Below are 21,133 nucleotides of genomic sequence, written 5' to 3'. Positions count from 1 at the left end.
TTTTTTTTTTTTTTTTTTTTTTTTCCTTTTTTCGTAGGGCTGGATGATTGTGATGATTTTAGACGGTGAATGGTGGTCTAGGCCTACGTAGGCTCTAGGCTTTGGTTATGAATTATCTCGATGATGTGGTGGACGGTTAGTTGGCTCAGGTGGAGAAGGAGCAAGTGGTAGCCCGGGTCACTAAGTTCCACTCAGGTGTTGCGCTTTCTGGTCGCATTGAATCAATGCGGCGAGGAAGCATATGCATCATGGCGAGTGATAACGGATAAGCTACTGCTTCTAGAAGTGCAGTGTTTCCCACCGGATCATGTAATTTTGAGTCACGTCAACTTTGTAAACAGATCTTAAAGTCATATCCTCGCAACTACCACTCGTAATCGATGACCATGTCAGTATCATACAATCATGTGAAGCATTTCATTCATTATCTATGTTCGAACTTCGACAACAACGTTCTCGTTGATCCCCTTATTTCTTGCCTGGCAATTTCAGCCACTTGGGTATTCCACCGGGCTTCCGCTTCTCGCCCGTCTTGGTCTCAGTATTGCCCGTGGTCCCCAATGCCCGACCACGCGCGTCCTCGGCGGTCTCCTTCACCTCCGGGGGCTGCTCCACCTTGATCTCCTGAGCCCGGGTCCGCAACTCCGGCTTCAGGAGCTCGCGGCTCGCGTGAGCCGCCTGGGAAGCACTCTCATCCCAGCTGAAGTTGACCAGCACCCGGCCCGCCAGGCCCAGGTCTCGGATCAGATGCGTCTGGTCCGAGTCGGGGATCACCTCCTGGATCTTTCGAGCGTTCCCGCCGCCGCCGCCGCCGCCGCCGCCGCGCGAGCCCGCGGGGAGGGACGTGATGACGAATCTTTCTGTGCTAGCAAACGGCGCGGCCAGGCAGTTGCGCACGAAGTCGTACAGCGTCCGTCCCGTGTCCTCCCGGCCGAACTTGGCCACGACCTGGCTTTGGTCGGGCAGGCGGACTTTCACCTCTACGTCGGCGATGGCGGCCCGCTTTTCCTCCTCGGCGGCCGCTTTGGCGGCGATCTCGGCATCCGTGGGGAGTCGCTGGGGTCGTGAGGCGGCGTTGAGGCGGCGTTGGTGGGCTTGTGCATGATCCAGGGATGGGATGTAATCGGCTTCGTTGTAGGTAGTTTGCGCGGACTGCGGCGTGTCGCCAGATGGAGGGGAGAAGACGGTCACGGGGCGTGAGAAACCAGCGGGGACCTCTGATGGATCTGAAGCCGATATGGTGGGTTCAGGGGCAGGGGCAGGGGCAGTAGGTTGTTCTGGTGCTGATGCCGCCGCTGATGTAGATCCGAGGTTGGGCTCAGGCTCGGAATCCCGCTGTTCAACAGCTACACCATTCTCCAGCGGCGTTTCTGCAGATGCAGGCACCTCCTCTTGCTTTGGGGCTGGGTCCTCGGAGGTCTGGAAGTATTCCTGGATCTTGACCATCGCTTCCTCCAATGGCTCTTCCGTCCGCCGGAAGCTGAGCCTTAGTAGCACGTTGCCGCTGTTGAAACCAAGTTGTGCGAGTGACTTTTGAAAATCTGCAAAAGAGGACAGCTCCCGTTGTAGGACCTGGACTACTGGCGTCTCGTAATACAGTCTACCTGCGCCCTCGTTGCCACTTGGTACACCGCGACCGGTCAGGTTGCGGGTCGAAGTACCGCCAGCAACGCCCGCCTCAAATTTGCGCAAGATGAACCAGATTGTTGTTGTGCTGGGAAACTTGTCCATGAGCCGCCCGTTGGGAGCTCCCCGTGCTTCTGATTCGGGGAGTTGTAACGCGACTGTGACGACCGAGGGGGATCGAGACGATTGGACCAGCTCCAACTTGGCACCGGAGGCAAGTCCTGACAGTCGAAAGACGAGCGACATGTCGAGCTCTTTACCTTTGTATCTTGAAAAAGACGGTGTCAGTTGAATGCACAACGGTCTATAGATTCGATACTATGGCGGGGCTGTGTTATGGCGGGAGTCTTACTTTAGCCCATGTTGACTGGGATCTACACCAAGCTTGGTGCAGGCCTCTTGCAGTATGTCGGTCAGATGCTTGCCCGGGGTAGTCTTGACAGTAGCCCTTCGAGCTGTCGAGTCCAGGACCACGACATGCGAGCTCATGATGCGAGGCTGCGGGGTGTGGCAGTTGAGGTAATCAAGTCGAAAAAGAACAGCAGGCCTGCTGGGATAGCTGGAGAGAAGTTCAACGGTGCTTGTTTTGTGTCTGTCGGTTAAGTCATAAACCACAGATAGATATTAGTCAACCTTGAACCAAGATATACAGGAGAAAGGAAGGTTGAAGGCTGACAAACCGAAGTTGAGATAGCTGAGTTAGGTGAGAGTGTACTGTAGTTACTGTAGGCAGCGGGCGCAAGCGTCATCGGAAGAAGCTCGGCGGCTCCACGCGTTGCTGGCAGAGCTTCAGTTCAACTCCGTCCATCTCCATCCATCCTCCGCCCATCCATTCTCCCTCCCAACCATCCTCCTCCCCTTCATCTCTGCTTCGCTGTTACTCCTCCTTCTCTCTACCTCTACCTTCTCTACTCCAGTTCATTCCTTTACAACCTCTGTGTCGCCTGAATCACCCACAATTTCACCCCAATCATGGTAAGTTGGCCCTGCGTGACCTCAACACTCTGAGCTGAGCAAGCATGCTGACCGAACCGTTTCTACCAGAGTTCTCCCTTCGATATCAGTGCGTACCCTCGATAATCTACACTCCGATGATCTTTTCAATGACTGACCCCCAGCTGCGCAGATGGCGGTGCCTGCGTCGCCATGGTGGGTAAGGACTGCGTTGCCATCGCCTGCGATCTCCGCCTGGGCATGCAGGCCTTGACCGTCTCCAACAATTTCCCCAAGATCTTCAACTACGGCCCCTCCACCTTCCTCGGCTTGACGGGTCTGGCGACCGATGTGGCGACCGTGTCCGACCTTTTCCGCTTCAAAGTGAACATGTACCGTCTCCGCGAGGAGCGGAACATCGCGCCCCAGACCCTGGCCAACCTGGTCAGCTCTTCGTTGTACGAGAAGCGTTTCGGTCCTTTCTTCGTCAGCCCCGTCATTGCCGGCATCAACAGCACAACGGGCAAGCCCTTCATCTGCGGGTTCGACAGCATTGGGTGTATCGATTTCGCCAAGGACTTCATTGTGAGCGGAACCGCCAGTGATCAGCTGTTCGGTACTTGCGAGGGTCTGTGGGAGCCGGACTTGGTATGTGTCTTTATGCCTCGGTTGGGTAATCTTGTCGGATCAGTTGCTAACTGGGGTTGATTGCCCTTGACAGGCTCCGGAGGACCTGTTCGAGACCATCTCCCAAGCCCTGCTCAGTGCGGTCGACCGAGACGCTCTTTCCGGTTGGGGTGCACAGGTTTACATAATAGAGAAAGATAAGGTTACCAAGAGACTATTGAAGGGAAGGCAGGATTAGACAAGACAATTACTTGGATCATGAATTTGTGTTATTTTCCCCTGCTGCAGTTATGCTCATTGTCTGCTCTCTAATATGACGTTTCCACCCATCCATCCATCCTCCCTTCCCCCTCTAGGCGCGGTCAACACTGCTGAGGCAGAGCTAAGAGAGTGTGCGAGTCCAGACAATGACACGCATATCCTAATTGCTTGCGGTCTAGCCGCGATCAACTCTTCTTGCAGAAACCGCGCCACATGTTACTCCCAGGTACCGGCTTCTAGTACCAGACGATAGGCGTGTGATCCGAGCATCTCCCGATGCTGGTGCGTCGGTACTTACTCCCGAGGTCAGCCACTGCTCCATGCATCCTTGGTTCGGCTGTTGGTGGGGAACTGTAAGCTTCTACCCTGTATGCAACTGTGAGTTGCACGGCCCCGACCTCCTAATCGAGGACGGCTTAGAGTCACGTTGTCACCGGCTGGGACTGTAGGTGGAACCTCAGATATGCATGTGTTCCCGTCGTTCTGGGAAGGAGGTGAAGTAGATCAGGGTCTGTTGACAAGATGGAGGAGAGCTAGCTGGCTTGCGGCATGCTAATCTCGGCTCGCATGCACCTGAACGCTGCACTGGTTCGTGATAGATGACTTCGTAGAGGTATAGCCATTACAACAAGAATGACTTGGGAAGCTTTCAGCAGGCTAACATGCGGGAAAATTGGACGATGATTGGACTCAGCGTGCGAAATACAGCTACTAATCGGCAAGGCCATGCTTGATGTTTATCTTTCAAGGGAGAGAAGGGCGAAAGATGAGTGGTGTCAAAGCGAGATCCATCACATAGTCACATAGTCCACAGGAAGGACCTCTCAGATTCCCTAGGACCCTAGTCAATCTAAACTAGTGAGCCCTCCCCTGAGTAAACACTACACTACCTCGTTATCTCTACCCTCCTCCAAACAGCTACAGCAAGCATATCAGCATTCGCAGTCCGCAGCCCTCAGGCTACTCGGACCCAATCCAAAAGCGCGAGACTACATCATGATTCTCAGCGGACTCGAAGTCGTCACCCGCCAGTTGGTGCGTAACCTACGGCATGTTCCCCAGCAACGACAACCGTGCGGAGTCGACCTTACTTTACGCCAGGTCTCCAAATGGACCTCCGCGGCCACCATTGACTTCGACAATACCAAGCGTCAAGCAGCCCAGACGTCGAGCCTGCCCTTCGACACCACCAGCCACGCGATCACACTACAGCCAGGCGCCTACTTAGTCGACTTCAACGAGACCGTCCACGTCCCACGGAATTGCATGGGGAGCGTATTCCCCCGATCGTCGCTCTGGCGGTCGGGCGTGGGGATCGCGGCCGGAGTGGTCGACGCTGGGTATGAGGGTGCAATGGGAGCTTTACTGGAGGTGAAGAACCCCCATGGAGTCGTGCTGTACCGAAATGCCAAGCTCGCTCAGATTGTCTTCGAGGAACTGGGGGAAATTGTCGAGGGGTATCAGGGGATCTACCAGTCTTCGACGAGCAGCGTGGGGCGCAATGGGACAAGGAGTAATTGACTCTATCTCCGTTCCCTTTGTGGGATATGCATAGGTCATGAAGGACACAAAGATCACAGACCTGACTCACGGCGCACCTGACTCTATGAACCTCCGAATAAACGAATCATCCGACCTCGTCCGACATTTTGTTTGTCCTTTCATCTTCCCTCGGTCTTTTGTGGCAGATCAGTTCTGGCTTTTTTTTTTTTTTTCACTTCCTTTGCTTCGTCCGGTTGCTCCGAGTTGCAGACGATGACCAGCTATAACGCTGCGATATTACAGGAGGGAGGAATATGCCGCACAAGGTGTGAAGAGAGAGAGAGAGAGTGCCGGTCGAGGAAAGAGTCAATCAAGTCTGGGCCGGGAAAAGCGGCAGATGGTCGGTCGGTCCATGGATTGAAGCCCCGGAGACATCAAGTGACGGTCGTCCATTGCCTAGAAATCGTTTGTTGATGGGTCCATCTTATAGTTTCTCATCCATGGTCACCCTCCAGTAAACAAGAAAGAAAGTAGATCGTACTCTCCTGTACATGTCGTTGGGTTTCGGGGAGAAATTGGTGAAGATATCAATCAACTGACATGAAGACGATGAACAGACGAAGCAAAAGAAGGGGGGAAGTTTCAGCCTCCCCGCGTCTAGACCCGGCGATCGGCCCAAACTGGCCCCATCGATTTCTCAGTCACTTTCTTTTCCCCTCTTCCCAATGCCAATGCCTGCCAACTCCTCTCCAACCTTGAACCTCGAACCTCGAACTTCCTCTTCCTCCTCAATCTCCCTACGTTGGCTACTATACTAACCGGCTTAGCACCATGAACTACATCTAACCCACTACAAGTAGTCTTTTGTGTCTCTTTCCAATCTGATAATACTTGCTTTCCCCACCTTGTTCTGGACCTCCTCTCGCTTGTCCCCTAAACTTTCTTCCCCCGAGTTTCCCTGTCCCCGTGCCATCATCTCTCGCATGCTGGCCTTCTCTCGCCCTTTCTGCGCTGCCCCTCAACCGCGGATTGTTCGTGTCAATGACCGATCTTGGCTTTCAACAATTGAACATCCTGTCAGCAGATCTCTGGAATATCCAATCTTTCACCACAGTTAGAATCACCAACGCTGGTTCGGCACTTTAGACCGAGACATCCGCCAATTCCCCTACAGAAACTTCAGAGTCAAAACACGGAAGCAAAAAACAGGGAAAACTTCAACGTTTCCAGAACAATCAGAAAACAAGAACCTCGATTGCTCTCAATAACAGCCTGGCATCTCACCGATAAATATCTCCTCTTAGCAGCCTTGTTGCAGAAATTTCAATTGCCAGCAGCTGCCTGCTCTTCCCTCAACTTTCCCTTCCACCGCCGCGCGGTGTCGCTCAGCGTGGGCTTCGACTCGACCAGCTTAAGTGATGTATGTCTTGACCAGTTCTAGCATGAAATTGCCCGGGATGTGCTCCGCGGAGAACACCTGGTTGAAAGCACCTTTGTTTGCTCGTGATCCCCGCTTGCTAACATTTTCTGGACAACCCCAGACCGAACGCCATGCGCTGTGTCCCTTCCATAGAATCCGGTCGTAATTCGCTGATCTTTCATCAATCTCCTTCTGTTTCCTGGCGCCCTCCTATATTATAATTTGCCAGGACCCTAAGTCTCGCTCGCGGTGGAATCTGTTTTGGACACATCAACAATTCCATCCACGCAGGGCGATCAACCCCCTCGGGACACCATGCCCGACTCAGCGGACCCCGAATGGTCAACCTCATTCGCATCTGGTCCTACCATGTCTTTGCTCCCGACTCAGTGCCTTCCCGGTGATGTGCCTGCAGCTACCTTTCTTGACGACGATGCGCAGGCCGATTCGTCCGGTCGCCGATATATCGGTGGACCCCAGAGTTCCGCAATTGAAAGGCTGGTGAAGCTAAAGCAAGAGCTTCGTCCCTTGGATTCGGAAAAATTCTGGCATCAATTAATGGAGCAAATAAGTCTTATATGCAAGGCTCAATATGTCTTCGTCGCTCGCAGAGCTCGGGACGACGAATCCATGAATGAGATAGAAGGCCACAAAACGATGTTGTTTGGTACCGCCTTCTATTATAATGATGGACACCGCACAGCAGGCATGCACAGACGCAGGTACTTCGCTGGCGGAAATCCTCTCTCGCACATGGACCGTGAGAAGCCATGTCTAATCCCTGAGAAATTAGGATCCTTCATCTCCTTTGACCGGGACCAGCTTCCATTTGCCGCCGAGGGATACCTGGCTGTACCGCTCTTCTCAGGAACAAAGTGTCTTGCATTTTTTGGACTCATGTGGTCGGAACCGGGCTTGCAAAAGCGTAATCTTTCGTGGTCGCTTCTCGAAATGATCTTGTATTCTCTTGAAGACTTGGTTGTTCAGCGGATTTGCGACGACGTGGACCCCACAGTTACTGTAAACTCCGGTCAAGAGAGCACCGATTTTTCTCAAGGCAAGACATGCGTTGTCGGCGATGTGAATATCGGGATTGTCCATGGATCTGCAGACTTCTCATCGCAGCCATTAAAGCCCTATGCGAGGAGCTTGTCTCACGAGCTTCGGACACCGATGCAGGGCGTGGTCGGGATGCTGGACGTCATGCATGCCACGGTACGCGAAGCCATCCAAGACAAGCCATCGCCGAAGGCTGGATTTGTCTTTCGCACCCTTAAGGAGAGTATTGAGATGGTCCAAGGTCAGTCTCCGTCCCCCATCGCCTATATGAACTTCGTGCTGATTTCCAATGTTTTGGGTGGTACAGATAGCGCACGCAGAGCTGTCGAGGCAGCAGATAATGTTGTTCATGCCTACGATATGAACATGCAGGTCCCTAAAACCCCCCAGTGTGAACGGGACGACTTCTTCAGTGGTCAGTCGCAGAGCCCGGTTGGTGCGAGCGAGGGTCGACAGACCATTTTCGGGGAAAGGAGCAACATCACAGTTAATCCTTACAAGCGACGACGCAGTAACCCTCCAGACTGGAACGCTGGTCAGCCTCCAAAGTCAAAAGCGCCGCGGGTTTCCGCTCCCAGAGGCCTTTCGCCTCGCAGCGAAGAGGTCAAAAATGCGGTTCACGAAAGTGAAAAACTGCTCAAGGCTACTCCCGCTCACGAGATTGAAGCAGTGATGGCGAACGTGGTTGATCCCCGTCCGTCTCTAGCTGTTCGGCGTTCGGCACCCCACTTGCTACTCGAGGGCATCAATGTCAATCAGCAAGTTCCGGCTCTGAGAATGACGAAACTCCGTGATCTACTCCGCCTAGTCATCAACGAGTCCTTGCATGTGGGTGGTCGACCCGACTTTGCTGTGAGTAACGCGACAGAGCAAGGTGAGAGGATTGAAGTCCGCTCGCGGTCATCCAATGGCGAGGTCTTTTCGAAGACAATCGACTGGTCTGTCGATCCGGCCCTTCCAGAGACTCTATTCGTGGATGACCGGGACCTGGCCAAGTTGATATCGTGTGTCTTTCTCAATGCTGTCAAGTTCACCAACAGCGGTGTGATCACAGTGACTGCCACGGTTGGCCGCAAGGCGAACGATGTCTTGATAAGCATCAAGGACACCGGCCCAGGTATCCCGGATGATTTCTTACCCAAACTTTTCAGGCCATTCGCCCGTGAAGACACATCCACTACCCGCAGCAAAGATGGGCTTGGCTTGGGTCTCCTTGTGGCCAAGGGGCTGTCTAGGAAAATGGGCGGTGATCTTATTTGTGTTCGCTCCTCGACATCGGGGCCGGATCGTGGCTCGGAGTTTGAGATTAGAATCCCCGCCAATCAGCCTGAGCCTTCAGCAGACCGACCTTTGCTGCCTCCAAAACTGCTCACACCTCCCCAGCTCACTGAGACGATGCGGCTGACCAATGCGAGCACTATCACGCCGGAATTCTCCTCACTGTTGCCTACCCCGCGGACTCCTGGTTCACAGGTCCAGCAACCATCTCCGTTTCTGACTGATGAGCCAGCGTCGTTGACTACAACGCCTGCGCCTCCGCCTCCCAGGAGCACACCACCACAACGCCACATCAACGGTGATACTCACGACAGCCGTCTCGGGGAGAAACATCCCTTGACGTTTCTGGTGGCAGAGGATAACAAAATCAACCGGCGAGTCTTAGTGCACATGTTGAAGCGACTTGGCTACAAAGACATATATGAGGCCTGTAACGGCAAGGAAGCTGTCCGCATCATGCACGATGTTCTTGGGGCACAGCGTCCCGGTCAACAAAGCTCGAGTCAGGATTCGAAACTAGTGAATGAGTCCGACGGCTTCACAGTTCCCAAACCACCCAGTCAAACCAGGACACGAAAACTAGTGGACGTGGTATTGATGGATCTCTGGATGCCAGAGATGGATGGCTACGAGGCCACTTCTAAGATTCTACGGATGGTTGATGAACACCGGAGCATTCCCTCCGACGCTCAGACTGACCAGCACCTTACCGACACACAACCTCCCACAGTCCTGGCTGTCAGTGCCGATGTCACAGACGAGGCTCTAAACCGTGCCACGAAGGTTGGCATGAAGGGTTACATGACCAAGCCGTACAAGCTCTCAGACTTGGAACGGCTGATCCTGGGCTTTTGCAGCAACAATACCTCACGGCCGCACGATGATTCGATGAATGCATGAAATCGTCTATTTTTGTTTTGTTCTTGAAACTCGTTTTCTTTTCTGTTTCTCGCTCGATACCTCACTGCTGACCTTCCTTTCTACTCTTTTGCTACCGCCCATTCGGGCCAGACTAGTATTGTCTTCTGCCGTGGACTCCTTTTCTCCACATGGTGTTTCTATAGATAATTTTTCTGTTGCTGATGTTCGGATGAGCGTTCTTGTGCACCCTTAATGATCTATGGCCAGGGGCAAAAACGGAGAGCTCAATAAACGAGAGTTGATGGACTTGGAATACAACCAATCCGATTCGATGGTGATTCTTCTCGATATGGGCTTTTTACAATGCTACTGCATTGATAGTGAATAGGCGGTAACTATTTCTAGTGTTGTGTGCTGAGTGGACGGAATGAGTTGCATTGTGCACATTTTGTTGAGGATCTTACGGGTCTCCGTACACTTTATATATATCCTGACGGCTCGCTTGGAATACTCCGAGCAGTCCATGCAGTCCAAGGCTACTCTCATGAAGGACTCGAATCATCAATCGTCACTATGAGAACACCATGATCACCTTACATTCCTTGACTCTATAACTTTGGACATAGCAGCACAGCCTAAGCGTGAAAAAGATAATATAGATCATGTCACGTGCCCGTAAGACACAAACAAACATGTGGAAATACGAACAATTTAGAAAGGTTATTACATCGCTGAAAAAGAAAACACCGATCATATAAAGCTACCGGGCCTGATTTATTTCTCTTTCTCTCAATCTTCTTTCCTTCCCCTCATAAAACCAAGGAGAAGATCAAAATCATAGCTCGAAAAGAAACCCACCCCCGGTCCGATCAACATCGACATTTATGTAAGCTTCTGCTTGATGAAGAACGAGCGGAGATGCGAGAGTTGCCAGGCGCAAGCGGCGGAGAGAACGAACAGCTGGATCAGGGTCCACCGTACGACGCGGGAGTTGGTCGCCTCGGACTGGTCGCGGAATTCGGCCTCACGTTCCTGGTGTTGTGGGTTAGCAAGCTCGTTCATCCATTGACAATTGGAAGCAGAGGGCTGGGGGCGGAGTGAGGTCCTTTTTCTCCAAGTACAGAGACCAAGTACAGAGAGAAGAACACCCGCATCGTCGTTGACAGAGCAAGGAAAATGGAGGAATAGATGACATACCCGCTGGAACACCTGCTCGCGCCGGATATCCTGCAAGCGACCGTTGAGGTCCTTGACCTTCTGCACGATGTCCTGCATCTTGTCCTTGTCCTCCGACTCGATCTTGCTGGTCTCGCCGATGGCCATGTCGAGGGTGACCTGGACGGCGCCGGCCTGGGCGCCGGACAGCCAGCCGCCCGTGGCGGCATTGGTCTCCGGGGTGAGGCAGATCTTGTGCAGGCCGGCGTCGGCGGCGGAGAAGGTCCAGCGGCCCGAGTGGCCGTCGCGCTTGGAGACGACGCGGTGGTCGTTGTCAAAGATCTCGTCCACGGTGATGAGCATCTTCAGGTTGGGGTCGACGATATACGTGTTCGATTGTTCGTTGATGACGGCCGTCGAGTAGGTGCCTGTCGTTGCTTCCAATCAGCATGGGTATGGAGTTGATTATGGTTGGAATAATACTGACCGACAACGAGGGTGTCCTTGGGAAGCTCCTCATAGAAGCACTTGGTTTGGCGCCCGTCCATGAAGAAGTAGAGGGCGTTGGCGGGCACCGACAGGCACAGGATGGCACATACGGCCAGCGCAGAGGAGAGCCATGAGGCCGAGGATCGAGACGGAGCCATGATGCAATCCAGATTCAGGGACAAAATTGACCTAAGAACCCAAAGGAATAAGGAGGGGGAGGAAACGAAAGAAAAGCGTGGTTAAGTGGTGGTGGAGGAGGAGGAGGAGGAGGAGGAGGGGGGAGACCGACTGGTAGAGCAAGTAGAGAAGGACAGATTAGGATGGCGGCAGCAGCAGCAACAGCAGCAGTTGGAAACCAACGAGACCACAAGAACTGGCCCGAGTCGGTCTTGGCGCGAATTCATCCTCTCTTCAATTCCTCCCTCCGCCCACGCCCACTCCACCCCCCCTCCTCTCATTCAACTCTATCAATCCCGTCTTAGCTGTCATCACCGTCTATTGCATTTATTGTCCGACTGAAATCTTGAACAAATTACCTACGCTTGATTCGATCCTTCACCCTCGCCCGATCGCCCCGGGGTCCCGCCCGTCATGGCTGCCGCCGATGTTCGCGACATGCTGGATTTGCCCGCGGAAGGCCAGCCACGTCCGCTCAAGAAGCAGAAGGTGACCGAGAAGAGACCAGGTAGGCTCCCGTGCTTGCGCTTCTATACGAAAGACTCTCTAACATCTTAATCTCTATCCAGAGGGTATCACTCGAGAGCTCTTCGCCTTACTCGGCGAGCGGGCACCTCCGATCGCAATTAACGAGAACCGCTACAAGGGCCGTCCCAAATGGATGAGCAAGCTGCGTGTCCGTCCTTGGTAGGATTGCTGCCTCATTATTTGCCTCAGCGACTCACTAACATGGCTGGACACTTAGGCGGATGGCCCCATTCGAGAATGGCGCGCGATCGGACGGTCTCGTGCTGCGCCATTGGCAGCGACAGAACGAGCCTGCGAAACCCGCTCTCGAGGGATCCGATATGGAAGTGGACGAGAATACGGACGGCAAGAACGCATCCGAGACGGTGGAGAAGGATTACATGTTCGCCAAATACAACCTCAAGGCGCGCGTGCCGAATCGCTACACCGATGAGGAGTACAACCGTCATCTGAAGAATGACGACTGGACTCGTCAGGAGACCGACTACCTGATGGACTTGGTCGAGGAGTACGATCTCCGCTGGGTGGTGATCGCCGACCGTTACGATTACCAACCGCATCCCGTCGACGATGAGACGAACACGACGGCCCTCGTCCCGGCCAAACGATACCGGACAATGGAACAGATGAAAGCCCGCTTCTACTTCATCGCCGCATCTATGCTCGCCCTGGAACACCCTCCGTCCGAGATGTCCGAGGCCGAATTCGAACTGCACGAGAAGATGATGAAATTCGACCCGGAACGCGAGCGCTCCCGCAAGGAGCTCGCGGCCCTGCAGCTCAACCGCACCGCCGACGAAGTCCGCGAGGAGAGCATCCTCCTGGAAGAGCTCAAACGCATCACCGCCAACGAGCAAGAGTTCATCACCGAGCGCCGGGAGCTCTACTCCCGCCTCGAGGTCCCCATCAGCGTCGGCAACACCACCATGTACCAGTCCAGCCAGGGTCTCTCGCAACTCCTCCAGACCCTCCTCCAAGCCGACAAGAGCAAGAAGCGTCGCTCCATCCTGGGCCCCGAAAGCGCAGGCGCCGCCCCCAGCCCGGCCGGGCAGACTCCCGCCTCCAACGCCCCCGGCAGTGCCAGGGACAGCCGCGCCGATACCCCCAATGCCTCCGCGCCCGCCACCGCCACCGCCGCCGCTGCTGCCGCTGCCGCCGCCGCCGCCCCCACCAACAAGAAGGCCGCCGCTGCCGCTGCCGCCGCCGCGGCAGCCGCGACCAAGGAAGCCGAAAAGACCGTCAAGACGCTCACACCCGCCGAGGAGGCCAAGTACGGCGTCCAGCACCACGAGCGGCTGGCGCCCGGGGTGCAGTTCCGCAGCGATCGCGCCCAGAAGCTCACGCAGGCCAAATCCAACGTGCAGACGCAGAAGCTGGCGGCCGCGCTGGCCGAGCTCGCCGTGCCGCTCCGCCTCGTCATGCCCACGGAGCGCGTGTGCAAGGAGTTCGAGAAGCTGATCCACTCGGTCAACCTGCTGCTCGACGCGCGCAAGGTCGCCGAGAAGGTCGAGAGCGAGATCCGCGTGCTCGAGGCCGCCAAGGAGGAGCGCGAGCGCAAGACCAAGGAGTCCCAGCAGGAGAAGACCACCGCCACTACCACCACCACCACCACCAAACCCGAGGTCAAGGCCGAGCAGCAGGACGAGGAGGACGGCCCACCGCTGATCCCCGCTGACACTGCCGCCGAGGCCGCCGCGGCTCCGGATCCCCCGGGTCCGGCCACTGCGGAGGGCGAGGCAGCAGCAGCAGCAGCAGAGGAGAAAGGGACGAGTGGCGGGCCTGCTGGTTCGACAGAAGGGCAGGACGGAGCATCGCACAAACGCTCGGCCAGTGTTTTGAGCAATGCGAGCGACAAGAGCAACAAGCGGCAAAGGAAATAAGGCCTGAGGCTTTGAGTTGTGTTTCGGGCAAGGGCGTTTGATTGGGGAGGGATTCGCGGCGTCTTGGTGCTTTAATATACCTTTGTACGATTATATGAAACCCTTCGCGGTTACTTTCCAGGATTGCAGACTAAAGTTGCATAAACTACCAATGACTTCGACTTGGTGATAGTCACACCTCATCACATGCTCTCTGTCCACAAGGTCCTTTAGTCGGCCCTTCCCCCGCACCTAGGATGTATAAAACGAATATCCCCAGCGTCTTGTCTAACGTATGTATTCTTGCTCGCCACAAGCTGAGATATCAATACACAACAATCCAACCCTGTCATGTCTCTCTCCCCCCCATTGTCGGTGTTGACTAGTCCGCCCTGAAGCAGGCCCACCGAGTCTTTGATACAAAGCGTTTACTACCAATAGAACTGTCCCCAAGTCCTCAAGCCCAGAATACAGGTTACATACTCATTGACTCACTCACCTACAGTAAAGATCTCCTCACAATCCTGATAGTTGCTTTCCCAGCCATCAGTAACAACGGTCGAGCCAGTCTGTTCCGAGAACTGTTTGCGAACCGGGTCTACGCTAGGTCTGCTTGGTCCATCTTCCTCGTAAGAGGACTTGTGCTTTCCGCCGGGCCATTGCTTTAGAGGAACCATCGGCTCACCATCCTCGTCCGTCTGGGCCCGGCGCTTACGGTCCAGGACCCGGAATTTCATAACTCGCCCGTCTTTCTTTTGTATCACTGGGAACCGCCCGGCCGACACGTTCAACTTGGCAGCTGCTTTGGCCTCCAGGTCGCGCGCCATCGCAGACATACTGCGGCCCTTGGCCCATAGACTTCCGGTGCGACGCAGGGTCGACCATCTTCCCAGAGACATTCCTCGTCCTTCTGTGCTCATACTGGATGCTGACGGGCTTGCTTGTGGGGGCTGTTGTTCGCTTGGAGATTGGTTAGGATCGACCCAGGCGCAGAAATCCCAAGGGTCCTTTACGCCAGCTAAAGGCTCCGGGTCGGATTGATCCTTCTTCTTTTTTGAGAACTTCCCCAGAAGAGAAGACTTCAGAGACTCATCGCCTATAGTTTCGTTAGTTGCCCCGGACCAACTGCGAAGGTTGATGTGGCCAATTATGGACGAGATATCGAGACCAGTTCCCGCTTTTTTCGACAGCGAAGTTATATCCTGCTCTTGTGGCTGGTCTTCGGCAAGGCTTGCCTTCTCAGTCTGAATATCAGTCTCCGGTGGCGCGTCTCGGATTGAAGCGCTGGTAGCACATGGACCAGACTGTTCTTCTAGGGGCCTTTCGTTTTCTTCAGCAGCGGATACTAATGTGTACCCATACCCAAGACGCCGACCACCAGACATCCAGCCCACGCTCACTTTCCGGGGCGATACAAGATCTGCGTCAGTGTTAGTTGGGAAGCTGATGTTTGATGAAGCGACTGAAAGGTCTGAGTGAATCTGTTCTACAAATCTCCCGCACGAGGCTAGTCTGGAACTCGCAGGCTCAGCATTGGCCATATCTTCCAGCAGCCGCGGTGAGCAGTCTCGAGTAGGATGAAGGCTTCTTTGGGATTGTCTCTCGACCGGCGTCGTGTTGTGCGCCATTTCTGCCTTGCCCAAGTATATTCTGGATCCCGCCGAATACTGGCTGTCTGGTCGAGAATAGCAGGAGGATGTCTGTTGTGGAAAGGGCCTATATGTCGGTTCACTTACGTCCCTCGCTTTGCCTTTGCCCGCCACTGGGCCATCATCGATGAGCTGTTGCGCTGGCTTCCGCAGCCTGACATCACTGGCCCATGGATTCCCCTCGAAGGATTGTTTCGTTGAGAGAACCCTGGGAGAGGTTGTGCGAGATGCCAGCATCCTGTGAATCTCCATATCCTCGAGATGAACGGAATCATTGCCGGAGGCAGACAGTGGAGGCTGCTGTCTTCTCTTCCTAACCGAAAGTCCCGTTGATGGCCCAGCTAGCGAGTCTACAGATGTCGTGTAATGCGTTGGCACCGGGGAGGCGTGGCCTGGAGTCCTCGAGCGATACTCATAACACCCTGAGGACGAGACATGGTTGCCTTCGGGAATAGTTGGAGAGCCATGCAGCGGGTTCGACAGCTTTGGGGTTCCTATTTGGGGAAGTGAAGAGTATCCGTCCTGCTTATCCCAAGGCGCACACTCTGTTGACTTTGGAGTGATGAAGCCAGCATGATAAGGTTGTGCAGCTTGTACCCGACGACTTGCACTGCTTCCCACACGGGAGAAAGGAGGAGTTGGTGTCGGATGGACGGCCCAAATTGCCTGGTCCATAGAGGACCAAGGATTTCGTGTTCCCTCCAGTATAGTCTGATCTAATCCAGGTGCGTGCACTGGGTCTCCATTCGCTGCAAGATATGTACTGCCGGGGGCAGAGTGACCGTTGCTTTCATTCCCACGGGATCGAAGCTTTGACAGCGATGTCTCGTGTGCGAGAGACTCAGCGACTAAGCGTTCTGGTGTGCGGCTGGTTTGTTTGGGGGTGCTGATGAACTGAGCATCACTGTCATAGCCCCTCTCACTCATCAAACTGCTTCCAAGGCCAACAGGGGAGACTGTGTCCAGCCGATTACTGGCGAATCTCGACGGACTGCGGAAGGTAGACGATCCAGATTTCCGCCCGGCCCTCGTGGGGGTTCCATGGAGGCCTTTGTGTTCTCGCGAGAATCGCTTGCGTAATTTGTCCGATAAGCCGCCGGCGGAGGTCCCAGTGGAGGAGAAGCGAACGGCATCTTCTCTGGAGGTGAATTGAGCTATCACGATCGGATCGTTAACAGATGAGTCTACAAGCGGGGATTGAGTCACGCTGTACCACTACCCTGACCACTTTCCACAGCTCCATTTGGAGGCGAAGTGACTGGATGCAGTGGATACGCAGGCCCCGTTCCTGGCGGGTCTGGTTTCTTCCAGTACGCGCGGAGCCGGGGGCAAAAGAAAATCCCCATCGTCAATGACTGCTGCGGAGTGTTCAGCAGGGTTGATCAGATGGCGATTGTGGCAATTGGACTCATGAAGCGACCCATGAGCGCATGAGCATCGAGAAGACCCAGCCTCCCATGACGACCTTTTGCAATCCTCGCGAGTTGCTGCTGTGAGGAAGGCGGGGCGTGGCGTGAGAGTCGCCGGACCCCAACTGAGGCAGGCGCGTTCGTATTCTCGATTGAGTCCGGTTGATTTGTTTTAGCCATTCTGAAAGACAGCTTACCACTAAGGATAGGGGTCTGTCCAGTATCTGTCCGAAACGAAGCAACCATCAGACTGCAGCAATCTGGGGAAAGGCATTGCTCAAGTAAAAGTCCCAAGCGCCGGACAGCAGCAGCACAATTGGTCTCCGAACTCGATCGCCGGAGCTCCGAATGATGGAAGCGGGAAGCGGGGTTTCTTATCCAACCTGGCTGATGCTTCGGACAAATCGAAATCAGTCAGATTGATTGAGCTTGACTGGAGTGGCAAAAGGACGATACTGATAGTCGCAGCTTCAATTGTTGACACAGAACATTGCGAATGGAGCAAATCAAAATCACTCAAGTCATCCAATTTCACCACGGCTACAACTGCAACTTACCAAATAGGCATGTGGCCCTGGCACGGTTTAGTGGCCGATCGCGGACGCAGCCAGACCGTCTCCGATGGTTTCTCCGGACTGCGACCGGCTGTGACTCAAATGATTGACCGTTGGTTAATTAACTTTTGGGGGGTCTTTCTGGGTCTTTTTGGGTCTTTTTGGGTCTTTTAGTTTTTTTTCCTCGCGATTGACTTGATCACGCCATTTGGCACTATTCAATTGCTGGGTTAGCCTCATACTTCGGCGAGATGATTGACTGTCCTCACCAGTGGTTCTCCGTAGTTCAATACACACTCCTTACAGTGTCTACTATGTACAGTGTCTTGCATAGAACAATTGAATCGTTGGCCTCACTGATGAGCATCAAATGCATGAGAATGAGAACGTGCATAATCCAACCCATGGGAGGGCACTCTCCGCAGTCGGGCTACGGACAATGATTTGATAATGCGATTAGATCAAGGCAAAGATACCCAAAGTAAACCGAACCTTGAACCCAAGCGGGGAATCGCTATCGGAGGGTTGTTGACAGTCCGGAGGGATGGTAATCTTACCGGTTATTACCGGCCACAGAACCCCGCCAAAGTTTCCGCCATCGAGACCCAGTCAGAAACAAACCTTCGGCCTCCGATGTTTTATTACTTTTTTTTTTTTCTTCTTACAGTACAAGCCTGGTTGTAGCCTGAGGTTTTCCGCCTCCCCCCCCCCCTGCCCCTCCTCCTCCCAGCTTATATTTCCCCTCCATCCCCCCCTCCTCCATCTTCTTCTCTTCTCTTTCTCTTCCATCTCTCCCCTGTGTCTTTCTCCCTCTCTCTATCTCTTCTTCTCATCTCTCTCCCAGCAAGAGGATTGATTCTTCTTGTCTGTTCTTCCTTGTGTTGTGTGCCTTGCCACTGATCATCTACTCTATCATCCCTTTCCTCCCCGTACACATTCACACACATCCATCAAGATGGTTCAGTCTTCCGTCTTGGGTTTCCCCCGTATGGGAAAGCTCCGTGACCTCAAGAAGGCTACCGAGGCTTACTGGGGTGGAAAGATCTCTCGTGATGAGCTCCTGAGCGAGGGAAAGAGACTCCGTGCTGAGCACTGGAAGCTCCAGAAGCAGGCTGGTGTCGACATCATCCCCAGCAACGACTTCGCTTTCTACGATCAGGTCCTCGACCACATCCAGCTCTTCGGTGTATGTCTTGACCCTTCTGATCCATTCTCATCAATCTCGCTAACATGCTTCTTCATAGGTCATCCCCGAGCGCTACAGCAAGTACGGTCTCGACCCCCTCGATGAGTACTTCGCCATGGGCCGTGGTCTCCAGAGACCCGCCAAGGATGGCCAGGCCGCTGTCGATGTTCCCGCCTTGGTATGATACACTTATGAGGATCTTGGATTTGAGCAAGACTAATACTGTCTCCAGGAAATGGTCAAGTGGTTCGACTCGAACTACCACTACGTCAAGCCCACCCTCCAGGACAACCAGACCTTCAAGCTCGCTGCTGAGCCCAAGCCTGTTGTTCAGTTCCTCGAGGCTAAGGAGGCTGGTGTTGTCACTCGCCCTGTCATCCTCGGTCCCGTCTCTTTCCTGACCCTCGCCAAGGCCGACCGTGGCCAGACCATTGACCCCATCTCCAAGCTCGAGGAGCTCCTTCCCCTCTACGTCGAGCTCCTTGCTAAGCTCAAGGAGGCTGGTGCTGAGGATGTCCAGATTGATGAGCCCGTCCTCGTCTTTGACCTTCCTGCCAAGTCCAAGGCTGCTTTCAAGCCCGCCTACGAGAAGCTCGGTGCCCTTGGCGACAAGGCTCCCCGCCTCGTCCTTGCCACCTACTTCGGTGACATTGTTCACAACATTGATGTTCTTCCTGCTCTCCAGAGCCTCTACGGTATCCACATTGACCTGGTCCGCAACCCTGAGCAGCTCGACACTGTCGTTGGTGCTCTCGGCCCCAAGCAGGTTCTGTCTGCTGGTGTTGTTGACGGTCGTAACATCTGGAAGACCAACTTCAAGGCTGCCATCGAGAAGGTGGAGCTCGCCATCCAAAAGCTCGGCAAGGAGCGCGTCATCGTTGCCACCTCCAGCTCTCTCCTCCACGTTCCCCACACTCTCGAGAGCGAGAAGAACCTGGATGCTGAGGTCCGTGACTGGTTCAGCTTCGCTGTTGAGAAGCTGTCCGAGGTTGTTGTGATCGCCAAGGCTGTCACCGAGGGTCCCGCTGCTGTCCGTGAGCAGCTCGAGGCCAACGCCAAGTCCGTCCAGGCTCGTGCTTCCTCCAAGCGCACCAACGACCCCGAGGTCAAGGCCCGCCAGGCCGCTGTCACCGAGGAGATGCACAACCGCAAGTCTCCCTTCACCACTCGTATCGCCGAGCAGACCAAGTCCATCAAGCTTCCTCTCTTCCCCACCACCACCATCGGATCTTTCCCCCAGACCAAGGAGATCCGTGTCCAGCGTAACAAGTTCACCAAGGGTGAGATCACCGCTGAGCAGTACGAGAAGTTCATTGAGCAGGAGATCGAGGAGGTCGTCAAGATCCAGGAGGAGCTCGACCTGGACGTTCTCGTCCACGGTGAGCCCGAGCGTAACGACATGGTCCAGTACTTCGGTGAGCGCCTCACCGGTTACGTCTTCACCACCCACGCCTGGGTTCAGAGCTACGGATCCCGCTGCGTGCGTCCCCCCATCATTGTCGGTGACATCTCTCGTCCCGCTCCCATGACCGTCAAGGAGTCTAAGTACGCCGTCTCGATCTCCAAGAAGCCCATGAAGGGTATGCTCACTGGTCCCATCACCTGTCTGCGCTGGTCTTTCCCCCGTGACGATGTCCACCAGTCTATCCAGGCTCAGCAACTGGCTCTTGCCCTCCGCGACGAGGTTGTTGACCTCGAGGCTGCCGGTGTCAAGGTCATCCAGGTCGATGAGCCCGCCCTCCGTGAGGGTCTTCCCCTCCGTGCTGGCACGGAGCGTGAGAAGTACCTCGAGTGGGCCGTCAAGGCTTTCCGCCTGTCCACTGCTGGTGTTACCGACGGTACTCAGATCCACTCTCACTTCTGTTACTCCGAGTTCCAGGACTTCTTCCACGCTATCGCTGCGCTGGATGCCGATGTTCTGAGCATTGAGAACAGCAAGTCTGATGCCAAGCTGCTCAAGGTCTTCATCGACGAGGCCTACCCCCGCCACATCGGTCCTGGTGTCTACGACATCCACTCTCCCCGTGTTCCCAGCGAGCAGGAGATCAAGGACCGCGTCGAGGAGATGCTCCAGTACCTCCGCCCTGAGCAGCTCTGGATCAACCCTGACTGTGGTCTGAAGACCCGCCAGTGGCCCGAGACCAAGGCTGCCCTGAGCAACATGGTCGCGGCCGCCAAGTACTTCCGCGAGAAGCACAGCAACTAAATTCTTTTTACATATTTAATCAGCCCATGATTGGGGCGACGATTTTCAACCCGTCGTCTCGGAGAGAACAATCTGTCGATTGTTGTCCGTCCATTTTCTTATGATGAGTTTACGAAGTGATACCAAAAGTTCAACATATGGGTTCAGGGTTTCATTAGATGGGGTCCCCGGAGTTTTCAACATGTCTTTATGACGATTTCAACATCGGCGTCTGCATTAAACATCAGCGCCAAGGTCTTTATTTCTGCTCTTGAACAGCGGGAATGCTCGGTGATGTCTGGTGCTCGCCGGTGTCTTACACATAATATTTCAACAATGTGATACCACGCGAAGAGGTTGCTACTGTACCACCTCTTTGGCAATTTAATTTTTTT

The 21,133-nt window shown here is 54.5% G+C and overlaps 8 protein-coding genes across 8 annotated transcripts; 5 read left to right on the top strand and 3 right to left on the bottom strand.

The window, feature by feature from the left end:
* Positions 1–378: 378 nt before the first annotated feature.
* Positions 379–2,314, bottom strand: BO86DRAFT_455604 (putative UBX domain protein). The gene is made up of 2 exons (XM_025677122.1): positions 1,979–2,314; positions 379–1,894 (listed from the first exon to the last, which is right to left on the bottom strand). Exons 1-2 carry the CDS (start codon positions 2,113–2,115, stop codon positions 469–471), a joined length of 1,563 nt encoding a protein of 520 aa, XP_025528544.1. The 5' UTR covers positions 2,116–2,314; the 3' UTR covers positions 379–468.
* Positions 2,315–2,433: 119 nt separating this feature from the next.
* pup3 (proteasome core particle subunit beta 3) lies at positions 2,434–3,519 on the top strand. The gene is made up of 4 exons (XM_025671864.1): positions 2,434–2,601; positions 2,671–2,689; positions 2,753–3,207; positions 3,281–3,519. The coding sequence occupies exons 1-4, from the start codon at positions 2,599–2,601 to the stop codon at positions 3,422–3,424; spliced, it is 621 nt and encodes a 206-aa protein (XP_025528543.1). The 5' UTR covers positions 2,434–2,598; the 3' UTR covers positions 3,425–3,519.
* Positions 3,520–4,222: 703 nt separating this feature from the next.
* BO86DRAFT_65917 (putative dUTPase) lies at positions 4,223–5,191 on the top strand. Its single transcript, XM_025677546.1, has one exon. The coding sequence runs from the start codon at positions 4,444–4,446 to the stop codon at positions 4,966–4,968; it is 525 nt and encodes a 174-aa protein (XP_025528542.1). The 5' UTR covers positions 4,223–4,443; the 3' UTR covers positions 4,969–5,191.
* A 1,473-nt stretch (positions 5,192–6,664) lies between these two features.
* Positions 6,665–9,586, top strand: BO86DRAFT_310845 (sensor histidine kinase/response regulator; the record flags this gene model as incomplete). Its single annotated transcript, XM_025667885.1, has 2 exons — positions 6,665–7,649; positions 7,716–9,586. The coding sequence occupies 2 exons, from the start codon at positions 6,665–6,667 to the stop codon at positions 9,584–9,586; spliced, it is 2,856 nt and encodes a 951-aa protein (XP_025528541.1).
* A 553-nt stretch (positions 9,587–10,139) lies between these two features.
* BO86DRAFT_388488 (emp24/gp25L/p24 family protein) lies at positions 10,140–11,511 on the bottom strand. The gene is made up of 3 exons (XM_025671863.1): positions 11,190–11,511; positions 10,745–11,130; positions 10,140–10,579 (listed from the first exon to the last, which is right to left on the bottom strand). The coding sequence occupies exons 1-3, from the start codon at positions 11,347–11,349 to the stop codon at positions 10,430–10,432; spliced, it is 696 nt and encodes a 231-aa protein (XP_025528540.1). The 5' UTR covers positions 11,350–11,511; the 3' UTR covers positions 10,140–10,429.
* A 97-nt stretch (positions 11,512–11,608) lies between these two features.
* Positions 11,609–13,936, top strand: BO86DRAFT_336924 (SANT/Myb-like DNA-binding domain-containing protein). Its single transcript, XM_025668931.1, has 3 exons — positions 11,609–11,876; positions 11,938–12,055; positions 12,114–13,936. Exons 1-3 carry the CDS (start codon positions 11,783–11,785, stop codon positions 13,774–13,776), a joined length of 1,875 nt encoding a protein of 624 aa, XP_025528539.1. The 5' UTR covers positions 11,609–11,782; the 3' UTR covers positions 13,777–13,936.
* Positions 13,937–14,246: 310 nt separating this feature from the next.
* On the bottom strand, positions 14,247–17,288 carry BO86DRAFT_409101 (uncharacterized protein; the record flags this gene model as incomplete). The annotated part of the gene is made up of 6 exons (XM_025674390.1): positions 16,825–17,288; positions 16,618–16,762; positions 15,492–16,558; positions 15,156–15,175; positions 14,882–15,075; positions 14,247–14,851 (listed from the first exon to the last, which is right to left on the bottom strand). The coding sequence occupies exons 1-6, from the start codon at positions 16,861–16,863 to the stop codon at positions 14,247–14,249; spliced, it is 2,070 nt and encodes a 689-aa protein (XP_025528538.1). The 5' UTR covers positions 16,864–17,288.
* Positions 17,289–18,154: 866 nt separating this feature from the next.
* On the top strand, positions 18,155–21,133 carry BO86DRAFT_360340 (5-methyltetrahydropteroyltriglutamate--homocysteine S-methyltransferase). Its single transcript, XM_025669810.1, has 3 exons — positions 18,155–18,553; positions 18,612–18,731; positions 18,786–21,133. The coding sequence occupies exons 1-3, from the start codon at positions 18,323–18,325 to the stop codon at positions 20,757–20,759; spliced, it is 2,325 nt and encodes a 774-aa protein (XP_025528537.1). The 5' UTR covers positions 18,155–18,322; the 3' UTR covers positions 20,760–21,133.

Source organism: Aspergillus japonicus (genome assembly GCF_003184785.1).
Source record: "Aspergillus japonicus CBS 114.51 unplaced genomic scaffold BO86scaffold_18, whole genome shotgun sequence".
In the NCBI taxonomy this organism is placed as follows: Eukaryota; Fungi; Ascomycota; class Eurotiomycetes; order Eurotiales; family Aspergillaceae; genus Aspergillus; species Aspergillus japonicus.
This window is presented reverse-complemented; position numbering and strand designations above follow the sequence as displayed.